This window comes from Fistularia commersonii, chromosome 17 (genome assembly GCF_037954325.1).
Source record: "Fistularia commersonii isolate RoL2024-O1a breed Wild chromosome 17, RoL_Fcom_v1.0, whole genome shotgun sequence".
NCBI lineage: Eukaryota > Metazoa > Chordata > Actinopteri > Syngnathiformes > Fistulariidae > Fistularia > Fistularia commersonii.
Window position 1 is genome coordinate 15,176,106 of NC_141300.1, and position 19,323 is coordinate 15,195,428.

Sequence of the window (19,323 nt, forward strand, 5' to 3'; positions counted from 1 at the left end):
CTCCTTCTACTGACAGTTGTGGGTTTTTTTTTCAGGCTTTTATTTACTCACCTCATATGTGCGCCCAATCTCTCTTTAATAGGTGTCTGTGGTGATGTTGCCATGTGCCAGCTGCCATCTGCTCTCATCCTTCTTTATTCGGGTAAGACGTTTAATGTCTTTATGCTGTACGTGTAACTAATAAGTAAATATTTGTATTCTGAATATATGTCTCTTATTACAATGCATAAAATATTCATATGTTAATTGTATCACATTAGATAAAGACTGATTTAATGTCGAACTGTATAACCCCAAGTCGACAGCAGACAAAACATAAAGATAGGAATTCGGGAGAAGCTGCTTGACTCTGTCTGAAGGTTACAATATGTGCCTTTAAAAACCTCAAAAGCTCTCAAAACACGAAAAAACTTTGTCTTTGTCTTTTTGTTGTCTCTGCCAGTTGCCTGGCAACCTCATGATGATGTTCTGACCCAGGAAAGTCAATGCTCCCCTGCCACAAAGCAGTCGCATACCACCCCATAAAGCGCCCACTGCACTTGTTAACCTTTGATACATGTGGTGGATAAAAAAAAAAAAAACATGTCTATGTGTTAAATTTAAAATTGCCAAAAATTGGGGTTGCTTGTGTGTGTGTGTGTGTGTGTGTGGGTGTTTTGATGACAATGTCTGAAACATGCAGGTCTCCACAAAATGTTATTGACTTCACATCTTGGCAGCGAGGAAAAAGGGGAAGCATTCATGAAACTTATATAACAGCTGCAGATTTTGTCAGTAAAATAGTCCCACTTTCTAATAAAACGGCGGAATTAAAACAGTTTCTGTTCGCCCTGCGTGCACAGCTGCTCTTGACACAAGAAGCTGCGTTTCAGGCGATTTCCAGTAGGAGTTAAGGAAACCTTTTGATTTCAATGACAACCATACAAATAATGGAACGGCGGTTTCTGGGAAATTGTTTCTGACAACCATATCAAAGCAAGTAAATTAAGATACTGAGGGAATCTTTATTAGATCTACAATATTATAATACACAGTACTTTTAACATATGTCAGCATCAAACACGCTATAACACGCACTTGTCATTTGTTTTGTCTCTATGCTGGTTTTTCCTTTGCTTTACATCTGTTGCCTATCTTGCCATTCTTCTACAAGGGTTTAAATCTAGTTATGCAACAGCCCAAACTCATAGTCTAATTAAAAAACACATTTGCATTTGTCTATTTTTTATTTTTCCCCGAGTAAAATCAACATTTACTGAAAATTACTTAACTGTCAAATACAAGTCACGTCATCTCAAGTCGGAGTTTGACAGCGAGAGAAAGTCTGAAATCAAACTTTAGAGACAAAGGAAATATCAAAAACAGCCAAACAAAATACAACTTTCACTTTTCTCTTTTTAATCGGTTGTTCGTTCTCCAGTTATGAGTCAATGAATCATTAGTTTCCCTACACATTGTGAGTCACCTGTATGTTTCCTTAACACCCCACAATACAGAAGGGTTGGGGGGGGGGGGTTAGACTTAGAAATAGTCTGCTTTTAGGTCAACTCCGCTGAGAAGAGGTGTGTTTTTTTTTCGCATGTGTGTGTGAACGGGTAAGTCTGTGCGAGCATGCGTGGGTGGGTGTTTGTCTGTTTGTGTGTGTGTCATATAACAGAGCAGAGTGGTACAGTAAAGGTATGGCAGCTGCCTGCAGAAAAATCTGAACTCCCTGCATCTAAGGAGCTTTCATCCTCCTACCTGCCCACCGAAGAGGGGAGGCTTTCTCTCACACACACACACACACGCGCGCGCGCGCGCGCGCGCGCAGCACCAGATTTTAGCAAATAACAACTAAACAAATCACAACAAACCTCACATCTTGCTCAAAATTGATTTTTGTAATCAAAATGGACACCTTTTGCTTGCGTCGGTCTGGGGAGACAAAATTCTGAAAAGAAAACATTACCTCCTTGGGCTTTCGCTGACCTTGCGTTCATCAGGTAGTTTATAAAGCAAAAGATAAAGCAGGAAAAGACGAAGGACATTTGCATCCGTTATATTTCACAGCCGCCATCCAGGAATCAATGACACCCAGTGATTTTGTACCACATTTGAATAATGTTGCGGAACTTCCAAGAAAAGGAAAAAGGTCAAAATCACTGCAGTGGTTGCTGGGATTTACCGAGTTTACGTTGCTATTTCCACCTGCTACACACACCAGTGCTTCCAAATATGCACTATGCAATATCCAAATGTATAATTAATCATGGGACATAATATAAATGTAACACTGCAGAGCCGTCTATCTATCAATGCACCTCTCTCACTGTGTGCTATGAGTTTGTGTGTACTGTGTGTACAGTGTGTATGCATGTATACCGACCTATATTGTTTTAGTGCTGTAGAGGGACTCCTTGAGAAAGAAATGGAATATCTCCAGGATGTTTTTTTTTTCTTCTTTCAAATAAAGATTTTCATTAAAATAGTATCATAATCAAGATAGAATGCCAAGTGAAGCCAAACACAAACACAAGATTCATGAAGATATTATCATTCCCTTAAGGTATTAAATTGCAGAAGCATCTCAATACCTAAGGGAAATCAGGTCTTGTCGCTTAGAACCCTTGATCATGAACATCCCATTATGCAGCATCAGTAGCATTGATTTAGTGGCCGCAAAATGTTAGTTATTCGAACTGACGGTGAGGCCGTACTTTTGTATTTCAGCATTTAACTTAAAAGTTTTATCGTTTCTCACTTATATTGATTATCTCTTAAACAACATATACGACATAAAATGAACGGTCAAAGGATGAAGGGACCGCAATGATCGCGCCATAAAGTTGGATGGACTTCAGCCGTTGTTGTCAGGAAGCTTCTCCTTCCATGGCAACTTGTATTCAGTTCCTGCATAAACAAAGGAAGGGTGAGATATCTGATAATACAGACGCGCAGGCGCACGTGCGCAAACAGTCGCATCTGAGATCAGATTAGAAAAGCTTTCTCTGATTTGTCGTATGAGAAGACTTGTATATCAAGCGGGCTTTTAAGCTAGTTTATCCTGATGCAGACAGGCAGACACACACACACTTCCTTTATGGGGAGCCATTACCGCCATCATGCTCTCCCTTAACCCCTCGACCCAACCTTGACCGGCAGGACAGAATTCCCTAATGCAAATCCGATGTCAGCCCTGAATCTTGCAAGGTCCTGCTTTTTATCGCCACAAGGTATATCACGGGCCGCGTCCTCGGCGAGAGAAAATCTCACTCGGAATCGCCGGCGCTTGCGCAACCGTCCTAGAAGAACGGACCGGGAGATATAAAAGAGGGGATATTGGAGAACAGTGTGGTACAATCTCCAACCGTTCTGTATCCCTTTTAGTCATGGCCTGGTTATCACTGTGAAGCGGAAACAACTTTGAGCCCTTGTTAACAAGCATCCCCAAACTCCACTAAAGGTCCAGTTTGCCGTCTTTATACTTCAGAGTCTTAAAAGAGTATTTCTTCCTGCGCCTCCTGGTAGCTTTGCGGTTTTTCTTGTGACACATGGATTGACGAGTAAAATCTTGTCTTCCTCGTATCTCCTCTCCTCTCTGTCTTTCCTCTCTGTGCAGGACTGATGTCCAGAAGGTGTGCCGCCCCATGTGTGGTTCAATTCCGCACTCCCTGACATTTCATGGACCTTAAACCAACCCAAGCATCCGCACGCTGCTCCGTCACTCACCAGCCGCGCCCCTCGCCCCTAACCTTTACCTTCGGTCCCTCATCCCTCTCGAGCGGCCCTTTCCTCTCACTTTGACAATCCTAATCCTTCCGGATCCCAACATGGTGGCACGGGCTCTCGTCTTAGCCATGATGTGTCAAGGTGTCTTGCTATCCGTCGGCGATCCGCCGCAGTCTCGCCGAGAAATTCGCATCGAGGGGGATCTGGTGCTCGGCGGCCTGTTCCCGGTGCATGAGAAAGGTGCGGGGATGGAGGAGTGTGGGCGTGTGAACGAGGACAGGGGGATCCAGAGGCTAGAGGCCATGCTGTTTGCCATTGACAGAATCAATATGGACCCGAATCTGCTGCCTGGTGTCTCCCTCGGAGTCCACATTCTGGACACCTGCTCCAGAGACACGTATGCATTGGAGCAGGTCAGTGAGAAATATCACCGAGTAACAGTCCAATGTACATCTCGTCGTGATACGATTTTCCCCGAAATGTATCTTTCGCCCCATCTGGGTGGCCTCGATGAATTTGAGGGACCTTTCGACGCTACGACTGGTAATCATTGCCTGAACCTTTGTAAATCTAAATGAACATTATGTCCAGTTAAATAATGCATTCCTCAAGATTGCTTCCCATGTGCTTTGCGGTGTTCAAGTGAGTTTGTAATCAGCTCTTCACGCTTATGGATTCTGAATGATCCACATACAGATTGTTTCATTAGCAATTTGCTTTCTTGTGCCACCAGGCGATTTAAATTTCCTGTCTCGTGTTTAAAAAAAGAAAAAGTTTGTCTTGAAAGTATTTTCTGACATCAGAAGAAAAAAAATGCAATGTTTCCATTATAAATGAAGGAAAATGTGTAAGATCTCATTAATGTTAAATGCATTATTCGTATGGATTCGGGATCTGCTTGCAGAAGGCTGCATAAGCATACAATGTACACATGCATGAGGACACACTCTCACATAAATACACAAAAATATGCATACGCTGTATATATACAGCACTACCCCTCAAGGACTCTAAGCAGCATAAAGAACAGAATATTGCACCGCACAACACTGAGCTATTTAAAGGTGATGTATCTCATGATTCACTAATCTCTCTGAGTGACTCCACACCCTAAACCTTATATTTTTGATCCATGGGTTCCTCAAATGAGTTCAAGTTCATTTCCTAGATAGCGAAATTACATTTTCTCCCAAAGGAGTTGATTTGTAATCTAAACGAGGTGCTGAATTATTTAAAAACCACTCAGTGTAATGACATTTTAGTTTGGATTTAGAGAGAGATTACATTGTTTGGAAAAAAAAGTGTGTATTTTCTAGCATATTACTTATTACCAAAATAATTATTACTTGTTAGTAAGACACTAAGACACTTATAGTTTTATCACTTGTTTACTAAGACACTTTATAGTTTCACTGAGACACTTTATAGTTTATAGTCTATTTTTACTTCTAATTCTGCCTTTTCTTTTTATTATTTATTACTGTTACATTTTCTGTAACTCTGGCACAACAATTTCCTTCGGGATTAATAAAGTTGTTCTTATCTTATTTTATCTTATCTTAATAATCCAAAGGGTTTTCAGCTCGGTTGAGAATAAATATGTAATGTTTAGCATATGGTGCATGTTTAGCACCAGAGGCATTTCAGATATCAGTTTGCTTGTGTTTCCCAGGCCTTAGAGTTCGTAAGAGCTTCGCTCACCAAGGTGGACGACACAGAGTTCATATGTCCGGATGGATCCTACGCGTTACAGGACGACAGCCCCCTCGCAATCGCTGCGGTCATCGGAGGATCCTTCAGCAGCGTGTCCATACAGGTATCTGTGACGCAAACACGTCACCGTCAATTTTGAATTTACTGGACGCAGCCGTTATTTACAAGTACGTTGACCGACTCGGCGGAAAGTGATGCCCAGTCACGGCCGAGCCGGCGTGACTGTGCGTTTGCACGCGTGTACTTCTGAGAACTTCCACTGGTGTGATCCCGTGTGTGTTCCGAAGCTCTTGCCGCTCTTGTCACAAAGCTGGGTAATTTGCATAGTTTAGCATAAAACCTCTTTCTCCTTTACTCCTCTGTGACTGCACAAAAGCCTGCTCCTATCAGTCCTTAAATCCCTAATCTCGGCAACTGTCTCGCTGGCTCCTCGTTCTTACGCCCTCTTTCTCTCTCCCTCTTTTCCATTTACCATCACCAAACAAGTTATGTTTTCACGCCATTTGATACATCCACAAAGAAAGTATTGCTTTCACTTGCATCTTCTGGTTATGTTTGCGGACTTACGCAATAACTACTGTTCGGTTATTATTAAAACCCGTCGTAAAGGCGTTTTAGGATTTTTGAATGGGACATATTTTAAGTTTCTTTCGGAAAGAAATCTCTAAACATAAGGGGTATTTATTAATGTGAGGGATTCATTGCAGATCCTAAGAAATATTATCAAAAAGTGGGCTATTGGACTTGGCAGAGTCTGCAGTCTCTACTATTGTGATTTAATTAATGCCCCTTAAAATCTTAGCTCTTCTTCTCCTCATCACGGTCTTTCTTTTTTCATCTTTATATATGCATTCAGAGTCATCCCCCCGAGCTATTTGGGGAGCGCTCAGTGTATGCTGACCTCAGCCCTCTTCTTCTCCTCCTCCATCCTGGGGCGGCGATTGTTAACCCATCTTTTTTTTTTTTCTTTTTTTTTTTTACTCCTCTGGTCTTCCATGACACCTAACTCGACGGCATGGATGTTGTTTTTACCTGTATTTCCAAAGTGCGGCAGTGTTTCCGAGAGCCAGACCGCATTCTACTTTCTGATCATGTAGCGATGAAGCTAATCCAGCTACTCCTTCATACCTACTTTGCCAGTCTGTCTGTTGCTTCTGAATGAAGCAATAGAGAATTATTTTTGTTTAATCATGCACAACTAAATTCCATTGCCTTAAAGGCATTTACATAGTGGGCATCATTCCTCTCCTCTTTTCATACATGTGTGTATGTGTCTCCCTGTGTCTGTGTGCGTGTGTGTGACTTGAATTTCAAGCAGAAAACACACAGCACCTCTCCACTGCACCAATTTTTTTTTTTCCTTCTTGCCTCTCATTTTTTCTACTCATCTTTCATATTCAACTTATTCCTACAGTACCTTTGCCTTCCATCCCTCTCACACGGCAAGAGAGTAGCGTTCATGAACAACTCAGAATGTAAACTCTGCATGTCCCAACAGACGGTTGCGGCCATTGTTCAGTGGCAAGTAATGTGAGCAATGCAGTTACATTTTGCAGTGTGACCTTCCCTGACATTTAAATCACCTGCCATCTCAAAACCATAAAACCTGCCAGAAGTACTATAAGTGTGTGTGTGTGTGTGTGCAACGACACACACGTGCATACCAGCACAGGTGTTTGTAGTAACTTGTCCTTGCATCCCTCAGTACATATATGCAAGTGCATTTTTCCAATCTTCGACATTACACACCTAATGAGATTCTGACATGTTGTCAAAACAGCTCATCAACTGAGCTATGAATGAAATATAGAAAACCCCGGAGTGATACGCTGTAAAAGGATTAAACTGAGATGAGAACAGAATGATAGTGTAGTTGATGTTTGTTTGCATGCGTGCGCATGTTTGATTGTATATGTTTACATGCCTTTTGCGAGCATTTGCATGTGAGGCAATTTTATTTCCGCCGCTTGTATTTGCGTCTGTGACTGAAATTGAAATGAGGAGAACATGACCGAACCCCAATCAACAGAAAAAGGAATATTATATGGACATCGGTGGACCCCAGATGATGTCCATCACTAATGCATGAGTCAGTGATTTATTGAACTGTTGTGTGTGTGTGTGTGCGCGCACGCGCGTGCATGTATGTGTATGTGTGAAGGACTGCATGTCTGTGTGTAGGCATATATTTTTGTGTATAGATTCAAGCATGTGTTTTCTTTTCCTCGTGAATGAAGTAGATACTTGTCCTTAATACATTGTCTTTTATCTTCAAATAATCACATTATGCATGAAGTAATTGCTGCATCTTTATTTTGATTTAAAAATACATTCATTTCAGAACACTCCTGTTTATATTTAGGGTGGATTTAATTCTGTGTGTCTTGGCATGATGTCAATCAAACTGTTAGTATGTACTTAACCGAGAAGCTTGATACTTGTGGAGATTTTCTCGAGCATAAAGTCATAGGTTAAAGGGATATAAACAAACGCAACATTGAGATACTGTGCCTCTGCAGTCTTTAGAAAGACCCTTCGTTGTTTACCAAATTCCTGTTAATATTACTATATCTGATAATACTCACACATGTCATTTTTCGCCGCCTGTGGACATTCTGTATGTCGTAGAAGAAGAAACTAAAATCATTTATAAAGGCACACGATGGGATTTTCCAGTGAGCGTTGTGCTGCAGAGGGTTTGTTTTAGATGCGTTTTTTTTTTTCTTTCGGGTTTTCTCTTGTTTGCTTTCTTTATTTATTTTTGTCTCCCTCCCTCCCACCGGGCCATATTAGAGAGCTCCCTAGAAACTGAAAGGTACGCTGTTTTATTTCCTTGAAGTTCCCTGTCGTGCAGAGGCAAAACTGGCCAATATATATCAAATCAACACTGGTAAACCCAGCTTTGCCACCGATGCTTCAAGTGATACATGCATTTCTTGACAGCGTGAGAGGGTTCATTTTAGTGGGGGTCTTTTAGAGAATCAATTTTTTCCCAACCAGTGGGTTTCTTTTTTTTTTTAATCCCCCCAAGCAATACAAACATTTTTTTTTTTTTTAGATTGACTCAGCCTTTATATATATATATATATATATATATATATATATATATATATATATATATATATATATATATATATATATACATATACATATATATATAGTGTCCTTAAAGTTCACCCTATCTATTTGTGTTTATGTGTTTTTGCAAGTACTCTGCATAATTGATTGTACAGTAATTGGCTCCGCTCTTGCCAAGTGAAACAACATTTGCATTGTAACTATGTACACTTATCCACGGTGACTGATAAAATCCTTAAAGCCCAGTCACCAGTGTTTGCTGCATGTTAAAGAGATACAATTTCATACAATAAGACAAATAAGAACAATATGAATTGATCTCCATCACCCAGTCAGTAAGCGTTACCAATAAACTCAAAGGCTGTATTTTACATCACTACATAAAAGTTATATATATGGTGGAACACTTAGAAGATTAAAATGTTTCAATAATAAAGACCTAAAAGATACTTCAATAAAAGTACAAAACTACCTCCAGACTTTAAGACCGGTCTCAACAGTAACAAAGTAACAGTAATCAGAAAACATTGACAGACTTTTAGACTTCATTAAAACAACTTGATCACATTCAAGGTTATGTTATTTCCTGACATATCATTTCATAAGTACCTATACGTACATGTGTGTATTTATATCTCGAATTGAATTGCAATGCAGTCTATCATTTATACTCTGAAACACAATCATTTCATGCACTATCATCACTAGATATCATGAATCGCTTAATCAATGGGCGTGTATTCATTAAAAGATTGCTGTCATCGTAAGAAAGCGTGAAATTATTTTGATTTATTAATGTCTCGTTTCCTCGTATCTCTCACTTCAGGTTGCCAATCTTCTCAGGCTCTTCCAGATTCCTCAGATAAGCTACGCGTCAACCAGTGCCAAGCTCAGTGATAAAACCCGCTATGATTACTTCGCCCGCACCGTGCCGCCCGACTTCTACCAGGCCAAAGCCATGGCTGAGATCCTGCGGTTCTTCAACTGGACATACGTGTCTACTGTGGCATCAGAAGGGGATTATGGTGAAACTGGTATCGAGGCCTTTGAGCAAGAGGCCCGCATGAGAAACATCTGTATCGCTACTTCAGAGAAAGTAAGACATGGAATAGAATTGAGTCTGATTATAGGGTATGACTTTATTTCTCGAGTCCAATCAACATGAATAAAAGCAAAGATAGCGGAGACCCAGCTCTAATCTGCACTGTCACACTGACTGATATATGGCCTGAAGCGGCACAAGTAACAATGACTGGAACACTATAATTTCTAAGCTTTTGAGGTTGTCCTCATGGATTATGTTGTCTTACATAAATAGGATTTATATTGCACTGTTGTTATCAGTTGTGAGCCAGAATATGAAACCTTATCTCAAATAATTCATACCCGGTATTTTTTCAGTCATATTTTCCATCTCATTTACAGTTACTTTCTATGCATGCAAGTGTGTGTGTGTAACCGTCTAACAACATTGTTTACTTCTACATGCAAATCAACCAGATGAAAAGAAAGTCATTTTACAATGAAATCCTTGCTTTTTGCACAGGTAGGGCGCTCTAATGCCAAGAAGTCTTACGAGGCAGTGATCCGTCAGCTTCTCCAGAAACCTAACGCCCGCGTGGCCGTCCTCTTCTTACGCAGCGACGATGCCAGAGAACTGCTGGCGGCGGCCGCGAGGCTTAACACCTCCTTCATCTGGGTGGCCAGCGACGGTTGGGGCGCGCAGGAAAGCATAGTCAAGGGAAATGAGATCATCGCCGAAGGTGCCATCACACTCGAACTCGCGGCCAATCCCGTTCCGGAGTTCAACGACTACTTCCTAAGTTTGAATCCGGTTAAAAACCACCGAAATCCCTGGTACAAAGAATTCTGGGAGCAGCGTTTCCAGTGCTCCTTGGGCGGCGGAGGCGGAGGGGGAGTACGATTGGGAGCGACGGCCGTCCCGCCATGTGACAAGGACTTGTCGATGGAAAAGAGTAACTTCGAACCCGAGTCTAAGATCATGTTCGTCGTGAACGCGGTGTACGCCATGGCTCACGCCCTCCACTATATGCAACAGAGCTTGTGCTTTAACACCACCAGCCTGTGCGACAGCATGAAGGCCCTGGACGGGCGCAGACTCTACAGGGATTTCATCCTTAACGTCAGCTTCACAGGTAAGACTGCGAAAAGCATGACGGAGAAAGTGGGTCCTAGATAAAGTGAACGAAGTGTATAATGAAGTGGATCCTGGAAGGGAATTTGGAAATGACAAACAAAAAAAAAAAGAAAAGAATGAGAGGGAGGTGAATGCTGTGCCTAGTTAGCAGTCCTCTCGTGAACAACACAAGGATGTTGTCCTTCCCAGCCAGAGGAGCTACAGAACATAAAACGTAGTGAAACAAATCCGATTAATTTCCATGTATTGTCGGAGCCAGCCCGCCATTGACAACTATTACCCATGCGTAATTGGCATGACACTACAAAGTTGCTTTGAGGAATGAGAGCTGCAGTTAATCCGTCAACCATATTCTTCTCTCTCGCGCTAATGAGATTGTGTGTGTTATAATAGCTCCTATAGCACGCCGCCTGTCTGTCTGTCAGTCTCTGTAGAGTTGGGAGAGAAGAGACTGAGGATTGGCTTGACTGACAGATGGCGTACAAAGGAGGCGTTATAAATAAACTGCTGTGTCTCGGGGACTGACACAGGTTTAGAGGTGCTTATTCCTTTACCAGCCGTGACCAGGAGTAGACATAAAAACAGCCAGACGAACCGCACAAACAGGACAGCTTTGCGACGGGATGCTGGGGAGAGAGAACAGGAGGGGATGGATGGAGGACGACAGATGGGGGTGGGAGGAGGAAGCTTACAGATAAGACTGAGAGACGGGCCAAAATAGGGGGAAAAAGAAGAGTTGAGCATAAGGTAAAAAGGGAGTAAGTAAGATAATGCGTTTTGGAGAGGAGCTACGATCGGAACAAGGGGACGGGGGAAGCAGGCTGAGGAAGAGCGAATTATCCCCCTTCATTTCTGCTACAAATCAAAGAACTCGGTGCATTTCGGTCTGAAAGGAGTGAGACAGAAGGAAGGATAAAGAGAGGACGCTTGTGTGGCGATAGCAACCGAAGCCTCCGGTCGGCGCCGACGATAACCACTCCCTCATAAGATGCGTACTGAGAGGGATGGAAGAGATATTCAGATTCGCACTCACAGATAGTTAAGACTTGCAACAGGATTGAGGAGCGCAGAGAGGAAAGGCGGTTTGAATCCCACTGTGACTTCCCTACATTTCTTCGTCTGATCGTCTCTCTCCTTACCTCTGCCTCCCTTCTCCGCGCTCCCGATACATGTCCATGAGGCACATGTTTTTATTCTGCAGAGGGGAAACAGTAACAGTATATAGAAGGATCTCGATCGCTCGGCGTCGTCACCGACGACGACAGCATGACAAAGAGCCGTATCGGTCAGAATGTCCTGAAAGGAGGTGCGACGGCGAGGACTCCGAACATAAGGAGGTCGATGCTCGCGTCGCGCTCAGTAAACGGGAACTGCGGTTTGTTTCGAGTTCTTGGTTAGCTCCTAATGACTCACTCTTGCTGCTGTACATATCCTTCCATCTACAGTATGTAAGCTGAGGTGAGATGAGGTTAAATGTGGGGTATAAATACTGCAGCATCACCATCCGCAGTGCTCGCAGTCTGAACTGTAGCAGATGGAAAAACAACGCTATTCAGTGCTCTTTCTGTCGCTCTGTAATCTTCTTCTCTTACGCACTCCTTGGCTCCCTTGCACACAAATGCATGTCCAGAATACACTGTAATACCGCTTTATTTCGGGTTTGTCCTTCCAGCTCCCGCTCGAATTCGGCGACGGATCGTGGAAAATGTTTCCGGGGTCCTCAAGTCGATTTCACCAAACATACCGGAACGTCGTGCAAACATGCATGTCAAAAACTGTCGCTGATTTACAGTTAATTATTTACCTTTTATCTATAACATGGTGTCTAGCAGTAAAAGTGACCAACACCTCAAGACATGTTTCTGTGACCATGATGATGAATTAAAATCATAACATGAACCGGTGAAATCTTCAAATCCTGACATGTCAAGTGATCTTAGTTTTACTCAGTCAGACCGTGAGAGTTTTGCCAACATGCTTGAAGTGCAGAGATACTTTGTAAATAGAGTTAATTTGGACGGCATTATTGAATCAATAACAGACTTGAGTTACTGAAAAGTCCAGGCTGCTTTTTATTCAGAGAACAGTGACCCTCCATCCACTGGTTATACCTTATCACTATGAAATTATCTGCAAAAATCAACTTTTTTTTTTCCCCTCAGTCTTACCATTCAAACCGAGCAGACAATTTTTGCAACCAAAAAAAAAAAAGCCTTTAATAATCCGGTATCATTGTGTGAATGTTTTAATTCTGTTGTCAATGCATTGCCTCATCTTCAGTCCGCACACTCTGCATGCAAATTAAATGTTTTGTAGATCTGTCAACAAACCGTGAATGACCGATCCACTGCAGGCATATTGGAATTAAAATAAACTTAGCACCTCTGCTGCCAGCTACTGAATTGTACCTACTCATGGTTGGAACCACAAAAAATAAACTGCTTAGGGAAACGAACAAAAATACACATTGTATTGTTGTAAAATAAATATAATAAAAATAGTAATATAATAATAACAGTAATTAATAATGTAAAAAAACTTTTGCAACCAAAACACTGATAATCAGTGTGTATTCTGTGTAGGACCATACAACAGCCGGACTGCACGTCAAACAGACAAACAAATATTAACTATTGTTATGATTGATGTTATTTTGTGCATGTTGATTTTGTGGCCCTCGACATGCCAGTCCTGTGGTTTGCACAGCTGTGTCAAACAATTTTCACCATTTTCAGCTTTGAGTCGCAATAGAACACATTATGGTTTCATCCGTGTTGTTTTATGTTGCACTGAGGCAGTATGCCTAGTGTGTATATATATATATATATATATATATGTTTTTTTTTTTTACACGCTGTTCCCTTCATCTAGTTTCATCTCTCTAGTTGCTATGGTAATGAATCAGACATCATGGACAAATTGTTGAAGTGATCATGGGTAGATCATGGGAACTATACAGAAGAACCTATGTGCATTTTTATGAACTACTTGTAACAAAAAAAACACACATGCACTACAACAGGCGCCCATGCGTGTCAGACACTCACACAAACAAACAGGCGTAACAATTGTTTTTTTTTTTGTTTGTTTTTTTTTTTTTACAAACAAGCAGCCTGAAATGCCTGTTTTCTACCAGCATGAAATTGCAGACACCCCTAACCTACGCTCTTCTCCTAGCCATCATTCATCCCACCCACCCACTCCCTGATCTGCAGCAAGCAGTTCAGAACACACTGCTCAAATGGGGATGATAGATGTGATGCCCCCCTCCTTTTCTGCGCTTTTGTATGTGCGTGCAATGTGTTTGTTTATCTTTGGGGTGATGAATAGGAGTTTAGGGGGAGCCGGGATCTTTGGAGAAAGTTTGCTATTTCTGTCAAATTTCTTACACACCCTTCAAGGTTTCCTTCAGGTTTATGTTCCGATTTGGAGGAACGCGGAGTTGTGATCTGAGAGGTACAGGTTAGGGACATGGCATGGCTTTATGTCATTGGAGGGGCTCACAAGAATATAACTGCAAATGTGTGTGTGTGTGTGTTTGTGTGTGTGTGTGTGTGTGATGTCTGTGTTAGCAGAGGCGGTGTGCCTTCAGGGCCATATTGAGCAGAGATCTTACTGCAACGTTTAGATGCTAGAGAACAACCTTCACTCTATCCCTCCCTCACTCTCACCACCTTTTACTCCATTGTGTCTCTGTCTATATTACAGTCTCTCTTCCTCCTTCCGTTTATCTCTCCATCATTATATATCTGTCTCATTTCTCTTCCGCACCCAGAAAGTTTCTTTCTCTCCAATCTGCACCGATCTGTTCATCCACATCCACCCCGTTCTCATCCCTCAATCCCTCACCTTTCTGTGTTGACTCCTTCACTAAAGGCTTTTCCCCATCCAGCCTATCTCTCTGCTGCTGTCACATCAGGTTCTCGCCGTTCTCTTTGCTGTCTCCCTTTTTTTTTTTTTAACTTGCATTTCTCTCCCTCTTCTCCCTCGTCACGTCGCTCTTTTCTTTGCCCCTTATCTTTCCTCTCCGCTCATCCACTCTCCAGAAACTCCTGCATTCTTTTCTTTGTCTCCGCTATCTCCCCACCTTTCTTTCAGTCAAGCCTCAGCTCTCTCCTGCCGCACCTCTCCTCTTGTACATTTCTCTCTCTTGTTTTAGATTCTCTCTATAGCCTATCTGTCTTCTATTCCTCTGTGGCCTGTTGCTCCGTGGCCCAGGCTCTGCCTCGTACCCGGGGGAGAGAATCCGCCGGGAGAACAAATATAGCTAATGCGATCTGACTGTGTATGCATTTGAGCCATGTGAGTGCATCCCCTTGTCTATATCAGTGGATGCAAAGGGATGTGTGCGTATGTTTCTCTTTACACTTTTTCTGTTGTGCACAGATGTGGTAAGGTCAGTAACACTTTGAAGGAAGAAAAAGGGGGAATAGTGTCTCTGAAAGGTCACGCCATTGGCAGAGCAAAGCCGTCCTTTTATATTTTATCCGGAACAGGTGCGCATGCATGTGTAGCCCAGTACGCAGCATTGTTTCTTTTTCAAGCCTAAATCCGGATTATATCGAGGATTCAGATGAGCTGATGTTTGGAAATGTAATTATCTATTTGCTAGCTCAAAATTAATACATACAGAAGAAAGTTACACCCCTTTTATCTATGACTCTCTATCCCCACCTTAAGGTTACTTATTCCTATTTATTTCTCCCAAGCCCCTTTGCCTCTTCCTTGCCTTCCTCTAATACTCTCAATCCTTCTTGGGCTTGACTTTATCCCAACATGGCCGCTACATAATTAATTACTCGGTTTTTGAATGAAAAGCTTATTTTTGCCGTGATCCCAATTAATCTAGAATATAAACTCGCCGTCTTATTTTTGATACTTTTTAGGATTACGTTCTAAAAGCGGTATTGTCTCAAATCAAACAAAATGACTATGCACTTGGATTTAGCACTATTGTTCGATATGTCACGCATTGATAACGTGCGTAACACTGTTACGTCTTTCTAAATTGTCAAACTAAAACACCCAGATTGGATTTTCCCTCCTTTCTTGCCAAGTTATAATAATAAAATGAAACATTTATTTTTGCAATATATTACTACACATGGAATTAGGTTCCTGCTCAGGCATTGGAGCAAATGATAGTGAAATTAAGAGCCTGTGATTTCCATCATCTTAGTAACTAACATGTTGAAATAAATGTAAATGCAACTGTGCAATTAAAGGGGCAACTGTTTAGAGCAGGGTTGTAAAACTCACAGTAGGCCAAAATTTAAAAGATTGGTACAAGTCGAGTGCTGGACTGGTTCAATGTTTACTTTATTGTTCATGTTGAACTTGGAACTAACAAAGCCTGTCAGTTAAAACAACATGAATCATTATATAAATGAAATTTAAAAAATAACAATGATTATAATATCAATTGCATTCATTTATTACGGCTATATCTGCAACTTTCCCCACTGTAAATTCAAGTGAAAAAAATTTCTACAGCCCAAAAAAATTTTTCCTTCAAAGAAAAAACAAATGCCCTGTCGTAGGAAGAGAAAAAAATACAAAAATTTGAGTCACACTGTGTCCACACAGTAGACACACAGCTTTTACATCTGCGAAAATGTAACCCACCTCCCTCCTGAATTGAACCCCTGATTGCATTGTCCGTCTTTCCCATTTTTTGGGGTGAAGGGTGGTTGAGCAGCTCCATGAGGCTCCGCGTCAAGCAGGAATGCAATGGTGGTGCATTGTACGACTTGTAGTATTATGCTGGTGTACACCATTCCAACTGGCGGGCCAACTCTACAATATTAATTTCGGCAGTAAGATGAAGGTGAAAAATAAGGTCTATTGAAAAAACTATAATTTATACCGAGAAAGATTTGCTTTGCGGGCCAGTACCAAATAATCGGCCTCAAGCAGGGGAGGGCAAGTATTTTGGCCAAATTTCTAATTTAATTTTTTATGCGCGGGCCAACTCGGTATCATGTAAATTAAGCAAAATGAAAATTACAAATTAAATAGTTAAATTTTTGGTATTTTATTTTAACTTTTAAAATGATTAATGATCATATAAATGTACTAATATTATTTTGTATATAATCATCCATACAAAATTAAACAAAAAGGAAAAAATTAGTTTCTAAACTCAATATTGATTGAAAATATTCAAAGAAAATAGTTTTGGCGGGCCGGATAAAAAGGCCAAACGAGCCGTTGTTGCCCGCGGGCCATAAAATGGTCTAGAGGGATCTAAAACGAGACATACCATGACATAATTATAACATGGTCGTACAATATTACAGTGGCATTAAAATCTTGAATTTCTACATTTCCTACCTTGTTACACCAAAGAAATCCTGATGCTTTTACTCCATCCATTAATACGGCCACAACGCAGAGAGGCATCACGCTCCCCACTTATGTTGCGCTTTCACACCTTACGGATTCAAAGCACTTTACACTGGATTACATTCAGCCATTCACACACGTGCACACGTGCACACACGTCGGTGGCAGCAGAGCTGTTGTTTTGCCCAAGGACAGTCTGGCGTGTGGACAAAGGGGAACATTTTGATCGAAGCAAGCGATCTGCACCTGCAGAGCTGCAGCCACCCCGTATTTATCGTCGTCTGCTAGCATCATATTTGGAATCTTATATGAAGCGATTCAAATAACACAGCTTCAAGACTATGTTTTCTTTTTTTTTTTTTCATATGACGTCATTTCTCGCTCCACCAATGTGATGTCACAGTGATGTCACAAGGGCTGGTGGTCTTTAGATGAGGGAGTTTGTCTTCCACCATAGGTCATTTTAAGCGGCAGTCACCTTTTTTTCATAACCAGAACTTATTTCACACAAGCGTGCCATTATTGTTTAAATGTCACCAATGTCTGGTTTAGGAAATGAAGGAGAGAGAAGTGAGCTGTGGGGTCCTTGCTTAGTTTGAGCAAAAGAGAGTGGGCGTCTTGTCACTCATATAGAGAAAGCAATGCATGTGAAGAGAAAAAAGAAAAAAAAAAGTCATTTTGTTTGAGTCAAAAAGTTTGCTTCCAACCTTGTACTGATGTGAGCCGTCTGAACTGATGTTCCTTACAGAATTTTTTTTTGTTTTCAATACATCTCTAATTTAGCGCATCCACAGCAAGAGGGTCCCTGGTTCGATTCCGAAAGGGGGCTTTTCTGTACAGAGTTTGGACGATCTCACAATCAATTGGAGACCCCGAATATGTGATGTGTAAATGATGGAGTTGTCCAATTCCAGCGTGGATAGGCTCCACCCACCCCTGAAACCTTGGCTGCAGGATTAGCTCTGTAGATAATGAATCATTTGGGTATAGCTTATTGTTTCTCCATTTTTTTTTTCTTCAATAAAATATCATATCTTAATAGAAATAGTTCATTTGATTGAGCAGATTTAAGTCTGTTGCTTTGTGCCGGATTTTAAACACACCTTCGAATAAGGTTCCTCACCATCAAATAGTAAAATAAAAATTGATACAAGTCACTTAATGTTTTCCCAAATGATAAGACAAAATATCTATTTGTAGCATCTTTTTTTAAGTCTCCTTTAATGTGAGTGGAATAATGTTAGTTTACATAGATGAGATAGGAGTTAAAAGGATATTTGTCTTGGCCTTAGGGGGGAAAAAAGAAATCTTTTTTTTTTTTATTACCATTTTCCATCATGTGCATCCACCGCATGGCTGATCTGTTATTCAAGAAATATATTATTTATTTTAATGTACATTAGAGCATCAGCTTCAATTTCTGTCTTGTTTTCCAATTGTGTTGGTCGCCCGAAGGCAAATAATACTCCACACCAGCAGGTGGTAGCAGTTTGTCAAAATGGGATATTTCACAAAGAAGATTTGAATAATAGCAAAAAGTTGCAGGCATTTTGTTATCACCTAGTCATTGTCAGTATGAAGCTATATTATGATTAAAAAGGCCACAGAAGGTTTAGTTGTTGTCAGGAAAGATTAAATAAGATGTGGTCATTTTTGTGCCCTTGTGATTAAACTCATTTTCTGCTCTGCTCAAAACTATAAATCATATTGCGCGTGCTTTGAAGTGAAGTTGATCTTTTTCTCAATAATGACTTTGTTAAACTTTCATTTACATACGACAATGCCCAATTGTTTTAGAAGTGCTAATAAGGCCAGTTAGTGCCAGCGTGCCAGGCAGATGACAAATGGGCGTCGGCGCCCACCAAGCAACCTAGCATTGATTGATGGGGTGTTATTATCTGGCTTAGTGATGCCTTTGCTGCATGTTTACAATGTGATGTACCGATATATTGATTGAATAAAAATTTTTATAAGGTTGCTCAAGTCAAATAGAACCTACTGAGATTTTTTTCCCAGAAATCCAAGTGGCCTAAAGACAGTGTTAAGAATAGGAATAAGAATAACAACAACTTTTTTATCCCGAAGGAAATTGTTTGTTGTCATTCTGGGCATTTTATTGTGGTTTGGGGTCAAACTACTCGAGTTTCTATTTGTCATTTCCCCTGAGCTCTCCACACTGCATCACACCATGATCAACAGTTGAATTACAACCAAAACTTCCGGCGCATTGGTTAGCAACCCGGTTCGATTCTCAAAGGGACCTTTCTGTGTGGAGTCTGTACCTTCTCCTCAGGAGGTTTCCTCTGGGCTCTCCAGTTTCT

At 41.1% G+C, this 19,323-nt stretch overlaps 1 protein-coding gene across 1 annotated transcript in view; it reads left to right on the plus strand.

Annotated features, from left to right (window-relative positions):
* Positions 1–19,323, plus strand: part of grm3 (glutamate receptor, metabotropic 3) — a 49,230-nt gene that overhangs the window by 18,506 nt on the left and 11,401 nt on the right. Inside the window, exons 2-6 of the mRNA XM_086163805.1 lie at positions 83–142; positions 3,599–4,121; positions 5,381–5,524; positions 9,326–9,595; positions 10,046–10,655. Of these exons, the coding sequence (XP_086019931.1) occupies positions 3,810–4,121; positions 5,381–5,524; positions 9,326–9,595; positions 10,046–10,655 (1,336 nt within the window). The 5' untranslated portion in view covers positions 83–142; positions 3,599–3,809. The remainder of the gene's footprint in view (positions 1–82; positions 143–3,598; positions 4,122–5,380; positions 5,525–9,325; positions 9,596–10,045; positions 10,656–19,323) is intronic.